Genomic DNA, 7,376 nt, shown 5'->3' with positions numbered 1-7,376 from the left:
AATGATCAGTTTGGCCTTACTGCCTTGTGTGATTGTTTATTTATTTTTATAATTTTGTTTATTGTGGCTAGGCTATGGCTGGGCTATTGCTTGTCCAGTTGATGTAACCGGAGGAGTTTTTAGTGCTACTGGTGTGGCGGGAGGAGTTTGTGGCTAGGCTATAGCTGAGCTATGACTGGGCTATTTCTGGATGCTCTAATGTTTATAGAATCTGAAAAGGAGTATAGCGAAAATACAAGTGTCCTTGACCCGCCTAGATTTTGAGCTCCCGCCACTCACCAAAATCAAAACGATAATCGATGGTCCTGGTCCCTTATTTCTCATTTCCCCATTTTGCCCTTCACCCTTCTTCCTCGACAAGGTTTTGCCACTCTCGCCAAAAATCAAGTGAAGAAAATTCACCATCTCCACTCCTAATTTCCATTATCCAGATAATTCGAGTCTGATTTTGCAGTCCCTACGGTGTTTTACCCTCAAGTTCGTACAATTGGAGTACAGTTTGTATCCAATGCTGGGAAGTTCAGCATACGATGACCCCTCCAAAGCATTTGTTGGGATTCGATTTGTTCTATTCGGGTTCGATGCAGTTCGTGAAGAGGAGGTTTCATTTCAATGGAGTTTTATTTTTTTATTTATTTGGGTGTCAGTTGAAGAACAAATCTTTTACTTTAATTTGGAATTCATTTTTTCAGGTGCGTTCCATGCTTTTAGAAGGAGGGGGAGTTGATACTGTCAATTATGGGCCGTATTGCAATCACGTGATTGTCGATAAGCTTGTTTTTGTGAGTTTTGCCTCTTTAAAATTTGAGCTTTTTTTAATTAAGTTTAGTGTATGATTATATTGTAACCATGGTTTCTAGTCTTGGGTTCTTTTTCACTTCATACTGTTGCTCAGTGTTTGATTGAAGCTTTAAGTTGGAAATGTGTATGCTTTCATTCATTATGGACTAGAACCGCATTAATATTATCTATTTTGATTCCAGTAGCTTTAATTGTATGGAAATGGAAATAGTTGCATGAATTCTGTTTTCTTATGTCATGCAGGATGATCCCATATGTGTTGCTGCACGAAGAGATGGCAAAGTATTGGTGAATGGACTATGGGTGGAACACAGTTATGATTCGGGAATGCCTGTTGATCCTAACCGTGTATGTTTCTAGTGTACGTCATATTTCTGTTGTCTTGTGTATGTTAGTTGAGAGATGTATATATTGTGTTAGGCTAGAGTTGGCTTTTTAAAGTCCAAGTTGCAATGCTTCAATGTACTAATGCTCGTTCTATCCATGTTCATGAGTATTGGTTTCTCCATGCAATTAGGTCTTCTTTAAAGTGTAGAGACCAGACTTGAGACTCTTGGAAATTATACTTTCTTGTTTTCCTTGATAGTGAAAGATGATATATCTCGAACACTTTCAACTTTTCTGTTTTAAGTTTTTATTCTGATTCCTCACAGGTTTTGTATTGGCCAATGAGAGATCTGAATGGGATTCCAGGAGCTAAGTCTCTGGTTATGTGCCTGACTGGATACCAAAGACAGGATGGAGATGATATCATGGTTCAGACATTTTACTTACTATCTTTTTCCTTTCGAACCTAATGCAAAAATTCTACTCTTTTAAATTCCATTAAAACTGTGTCGTCTCATTCTAGCATAAACTGGCTTCTTGCACAGAATATGGTTTCCCTGATGGGTGCCAATTTTTCAAAACCATTGATAGCTAACAAGGTTACTCATCTGATATGCTACAAGTTTGAAGGTAAGTTTTGTAATTTATTTTTAATTTGTTGCTCAAGATATTGGTGCCAACTGTTATTTTCACTTCATAATATGTGCATCTATGATCTATGGATCTACAAAACTGTCATATTTGTTAGCATATGACTGTTTTGTAGTTACTATCTAGTAAATGATGTGTGTATAACTATGAAAAGTGTATGCAATCTATGATAGCAGATGTTTGGAAACCCATCGAACTATCGTTTCCTAAGTCTTTGCTGTATGTTGTTGTTCTGTTAATGATCATGATGGCATAGTATAGTTCTTCATTTGTTTTTTTTGCATTGAATATAGCATTGTACTTCATGTTTGCACTAAATGCATCTTCAAAGGCTTACATGTTTGTAATTTTACATACTTCTGTATGTATTTCCATTTGATTAGTCCAGGTATTTGTGTGATTTCCATAAGCACTTAGAAATTGAATTATTCAGGGGAAAAATATGAGCTTGCCAAGAAGATAGGATTCGCGAAGCTAGTTAACGGGCTCTGGCTAGAAAATTGGTATGTCCAAATTTGACAATCACCAATCCATAAATAGAATAAAGATTGAATATTTGATTTACTGTTGTAAATTTTAGCTCTCCGTCACATTGATCTATGATTCTTATTCTGCAATTTCAGCCTGAAGGCTTGGGAGCTGCTTCCAGAAGCCGATTATGCTAAAAGGTGAGACACAAGGTTCTATGCTTTTACTCATGACTTAATATTGCTCAACTTTTAGCACACATGTATGTACCTTCATGATAGTTTTTGGTTACTATTTTTTAGACTTGCATACGGAGTTCTCCAAATTTAAGGCAAATTGGTCTCTTTTTTCTTTTTCTATTTTTGTTAGTTGAAGATGAATTAGTTTAATTTGGCATTTCACATACCACGAGTTAATAAGTTATAAGGTTGTCTCATGATGATAGAGACCGAGTTCAGCATTATTACTTTTTTAGTTAAAGGCCGGTAGCCTTATAGGATTAGTCGTTTGAGAGTTGAGATCAAGCATTGAAATTGGCAAGTGCCATGGATCTCAAGTGAGGTGTTTATATATTCCAGTTCTTTCATTCAATTTATTTCTGTTTCCTGTTCAGTTGTTTCTTGCATTGCTCATTCACTTGTTGCATACACTGCCTTTACTCCTGACATTTGACACAGTGGATATGAATTGGAGATGGAGGCTAAAGCTAAATATTCTGAAGAAGAGACACAAGACATGAGCCTAGTAGATGTGAAAAATAATGACATCATCAATCCTCACAATATTCAAATTGAGAATAAAAATTTGCATCAGTCACCTGAACGGCAGGGGGGTTCTAGAAACAATGGTTATGTGCCTGCATTCGAAAGTTTTGCAAATGTTGGAAATACTGGCAAAACCCGCTCCACTCCTAGAAAGGAGAATACCAGTAAAACAAACTCAACTCCAACCAAAGAGAAGACCAGCACCCAGTCAAGTCCTAGAAAAGAGACTGACTTTGGAAAAACATCATTATCTCATGATACTCATGGTGACAAACTTGATACACCACACTCTTCTTGTTCCTGGAGTCCTGCTAAAATGTTCTCTGAGGTGCCATTTAATGTGCCCAATGGTAAAGGAAACACTGAAAACATCAAGCATGCCTTAGCTTCAACATCTGGAAGTACTAAGAAGTCCGTAGATGGTGGCTTGTCCAAATTAAGTAGTAAGAGTGTTAAGGCAAGTCTCCCTCTGTGGTCAGAAAGGACTGAAATTAATTCAGGCAGTCCCATGTCAAATGTAAGTAAAACTGGGCTTCGTGGAAGTTTTGATATACCAATGGAGAGAGATCTGGATGCAACTGATTCTCATGGCATCAAATCACCATTGATGGGAAACTTGTTGCTGCCAAATGAGGGACAAACCATTGGTTTGTCCAATAAGATGAAAACAATTGTTCCCTGTGGTAGTTCAAGATCGCCAGTTTTAAGCCATTCTCCAAAAACATTGATCAGGAGTGGATTGGCTACAAAAGCAATGGAAACGTCAGTTTCTAGATCTTTAGTTGATGGTTCATGTCGAGTAGCCTGTGATATGTCTCCGGTTAAAGGTACTAGCTGTTTGAGGGAAGAAGTTACTGGTGCTTTTGTCACGCCATCAGGGAAGATCCAAGATGTAACTGGATCTGCTGTAGATAAAACTCCTTTAAAGGGAGATGTGTTGCACCTCGATGAGGAAAATGTAAGCAGTTTGCCCCGTTCAAAGAAAATGACCGTCTCACGTAGTGGTTCAAAATCAAGGAGAATAAGCCGTCCTCCAACTACCGGAGCTAGTTGTTTGAGGGAAGAAGTTGATGGCAGTTTTGTCCTGCCATCAGAGAACATTCATGAGGGAACTGAATCTGCTGGAACAAAGAATCTTTTAAAGGGATCCTTGTTGTACCTTGACGAGGAACAACAAAGCAGTTTGCCTGGTACGAAGAAAATGGCCGTTTTACGCAGTGGTTCAAAATCAACAGAGCTAAGCCGATCTTCAAAGATAGTAATGGGAAGTGGATTGAATACAAAACCAATTGAAATGGCGGTTTCTGGATCTTCAGTTTGTGGTACACGTCAATTAGCTGCTGATGTTCCTCCCACAAATATCACTAGTTTTTTGCAGGAAGAAGTTGGCGATGTTCTTAACATCCTGTCTGACAGGGATGGAGATGGAACTGAATCTGGAGGAATAAAGACTCCTACAGAGGGAGCCTCAGTGCACCTTAACAAGGAGCAAACCAGCAGTTTGCGTGGTAGGAAAAATTCTGTTTCTCGTAGTAACTCCAAATCAAGGAAACTAAGCTGTTCTCGGAGCACGTTAATGGGAACAGTATTGGATACAAAAGAGACAGACATGCCGGTTTCTGAAACTCCAATCCCTGCTTCACATCAATCAGCTGTTGATATATCTCCAACAAATATCACTAGCCATTTGAGAGAGGAAGCTTCACTGGCCTCTAAAGAAGCTTTAGTCACGCCTACATTACTTCAGGAAAGACAGGAGTGCAGTGATCAAACAACTAAATCTTCTCGAGGAAGACCCAAAAAGCAGAAATTACCTGATTCCAATGTGAAGGACCTTTCTTTGAGAAGGACTGAATCTTGCACTGAGGGACAAGAAATGCATCAAAGTGGCCCACCAGATTTCAGACCCCCATTTCCGAGTACAAGCTCTAGAATAGAGAAACTGGATGATCAAGCGGATTTGAACTCTTCAAAGGTAGATCATAGTGGTACCAAGTCCAAATCCCCAAGGAAAAAGATGCTTGCCAGGAAGACATTGGGTTCCAAACCAACTATCTGTAAAGGAAAATCTACAAAACATAAAGGACTGCTTTCTTCCGTTTTACAGAACAAGTGCATAGGTCATTCGAATGGAGCAGTAGGCGTGGAACACTCGGAAAATGCTTCTCTTGCCGAGAAGTTTGTCACCGTCTCTTCAAACCGCAATGAAGATGTACCTGTAGATGATGAAACTGAAACTCCAGAATGCGAAGGGTTGAAGAAATCTGCAGAAGTCGAAGAACCTCATACAAGCAAGCAACCCGACAAAAAAACCACAAAAAAGATGGAGGCAAAATCAAAGGTTAAGAAGAGCGCTGAAGCTAAAAAGTCTCCAGAGTTGCCAGAATCAACATCAACTGTTGATGTCGTAGAGAAAAAGGTAACAGAGGGCAAGAAACGTCCTTTGACCAAGTCTAAGACGAATAAGCTGAAGGATCATACCAAGGTGGCCAAACAAGACAAGAAGGAGGCTGTCTCGAACAATGGAGAAAAGGTTGTGTTGTCTGGTAAAACCGCTAAAAGACCATCTAAGAAACTGAAAGGTTCACATGACGTGGAGAAGGAAAATGAACCTGTTACAAATGAACAACCAAGTGTAAGCTGTGATACGGGAGCAGCTGGAAATTCTACTCATAAACATAAAACGCCTCTTAAAAATGGCAGGACAAATGACCTAACCACCAAGACCGAACCTGCACGGTTTATATTGAGCGGGCATAGGCTTCAAAGAAAGGAGTTTCAGCAGGTAATAAGGCAATTAAAAGGAAAAGTATGCAGGGACTCTCATAATTGGTCATATCAAGCAACACATTTCATTGTTCCGGATCCAATTCGAAGAACTGAGAAGTTCTTTGCAGCTGCTGCATCTGGAAGGTAGTCCTAGTTAACTCATTGTTATCGAATTTTTATGTGACTGACACTGTACCTCACTGCATAACTTGATTTTTGCAGCTGGATTCTCAAAACTGATTATCTAACTGCTAGCACCGAGGCTGGAAGGTTTTTGTCTGAAGAGCCATATGAATGGCATAAGAAATGCTTAACTGAAGATGGAGCAATCAACTTAGAAGCTCCAAGGAAATGGCGTCTTCTGAGGGAGAGAACAGGTCATGGTGCATTTTATGGAATGCGTATAGTCATTTATGGAGAGTGCATTGCTCCTCCACTGGTATGCTATTAACTTGTTTAATTCTACCTCTGTCGCTATCTTTTAATGATTTGGGAATAATGTGTATACAACATATGATCATCAATTTTAGGATACTTTGAAGCGTGTTGTAAAGGCCGGAGATGGGATCATACTAGCAACCTCGCCTCCATACACCCGTTTTCTAAATTCAAGGGTTGATTTTGCCATTGTTAGCCCGGGCATTACCCGTGTTGACATGTGGGTGCAGGAGTTCCTCAGACGCGAGATACCCTGTGTTCTTGCTGACTATCTGGTAGAGTATGTGTGCAAGCCTGGTTATTCCCTTGATAAGCATGTGCAATACAACACTCATGCTTGGGCGAAGAGTTCACTTGAGAATCTGGTTAACCATGTGGATGAGGCTGTTGATGAGCCTAAAACACCAGAAGAGAACTGTGTTGATGACGCTGCATGCCAAGTGTGTGGATCGCGTGACAGAGGAGATGAGATGCTCATATGCGGTGATGAGAGTGGTAGTCAGGGATGTGGTGTCGGTGCCCACATTGACTGCCTTGATCCTCCACTTGAAGCTGTGCCGGAGGATGACTGGTTCTGCCGTGACTGCTGCAGGAAAAGTAGTAGCCGGAGTTTGAAGAAACGAGCCTCGGAATCGAAGAAGTGATCAGTCTATTGATTCTTTAAATACTTGCAAGGCTCGATGGCAGTTAAGTTTGACATAGTGCTTGTGTTGTTAAGTAGCAAAAAGACAATAAAGTTAACTGAATATTGCTATAGTCTTAGAATGTGTTTACTGGTAATGTACAGATAGTGAAGATGCAAACCCTTAAACTATCAAGTTTGTTAGTACTTATGTTAGTTTTCCTAAATTATTGTACTTCATCCTTTCCCTCTCTTTCCAATTAATTTTTTGAATCAAGAGAATCCATCGCATCAATCGCTGCCTTATTCGAAAGCAAATGGGCCAAACATTTATCTGAGTTTGTATTTGGATTATGAAAATTTGTACGGAGATGATAAACACGACATTTACAAGATGATAGTATGATAATATGAGAAGGTATTTGACAAATTGATTAAACAAATATATAAATTGTATGATACAGTATATATTTTCAGCAGTATATGCAGATATCTCAATCATCTTCACTTCATGTTTTTTTATGTATGCATTAGTA

General features: G+C 39.4%; 1 protein-coding gene across 2 annotated transcripts; it reads left to right on the top strand.

Moving 5' to 3' along the window:
• The first annotated feature begins 259 nt into the window (after nt 1-259).
• LOC121786814 (BRCT domain-containing protein At4g02110-like) lies at nt 260-7,083 on the top strand. 2 transcript variants are annotated; one of them, XM_042185431.1, is made up of 10 exons: nt 260-601; nt 693-782; nt 1,045-1,149; nt 1,455-1,556; nt 1,674-1,758; nt 2,213-2,282; nt 2,403-2,447; nt 2,925-5,924; nt 6,003-6,219; nt 6,311-7,083. In XM_042185431.1, the coding sequence occupies exons 1-10, from the start codon at nt 509-511 to the stop codon at nt 6,860-6,862; spliced, it is 4,359 nt and encodes a 1,452-aa protein (XP_042041365.1). In that variant the 5' UTR covers nt 260-508; the 3' UTR covers nt 6,863-7,083. The 2 variants fall into 2 exon arrangements, with proteins under 2 accessions (XP_042041365.1, XP_042041369.1); XM_042185435.1 differs by lacking the exon at nt 260-601 and having other exon boundaries at nt 1,045-1,162.
• Nucleotides 7,084-7,376: the final 293 nt, after the last annotated feature.

Source organism: Salvia splendens, chromosome 2 (assembly GCF_004379255.2).
Source record: "Salvia splendens isolate huo1 chromosome 2, SspV2, whole genome shotgun sequence".
NCBI lineage: Eukaryota > Viridiplantae > Streptophyta > Magnoliopsida > Lamiales > Lamiaceae > Salvia > Salvia splendens.
Note: the sequence above shows the minus strand (reverse complement) of the source record. Positions and strands in the feature narration are given on the sequence as shown.

Coding starts and splice junctions, on each gene's coding strand:
- LOC121786814 (XM_042185431.1), top strand. CDS start 509: ATGCTGGGAAGTTCAGCATACGATGACCCCTCCAAAGCATTTGTTGGG. Junction 783..1,044: donor TTGTCGATAAGCTTGTTTTT/GTGAGTTTTGCC, acceptor TATGTCATGCAG/GATGATCCCATATGTGTTGC. Junction 2,283..2,402: donor GGGCTCTGGCTAGAAAATTG/GTATGTCCAAAT, acceptor CTGCAATTTCAG/CCTGAAGGCTTGGGAGCTGC.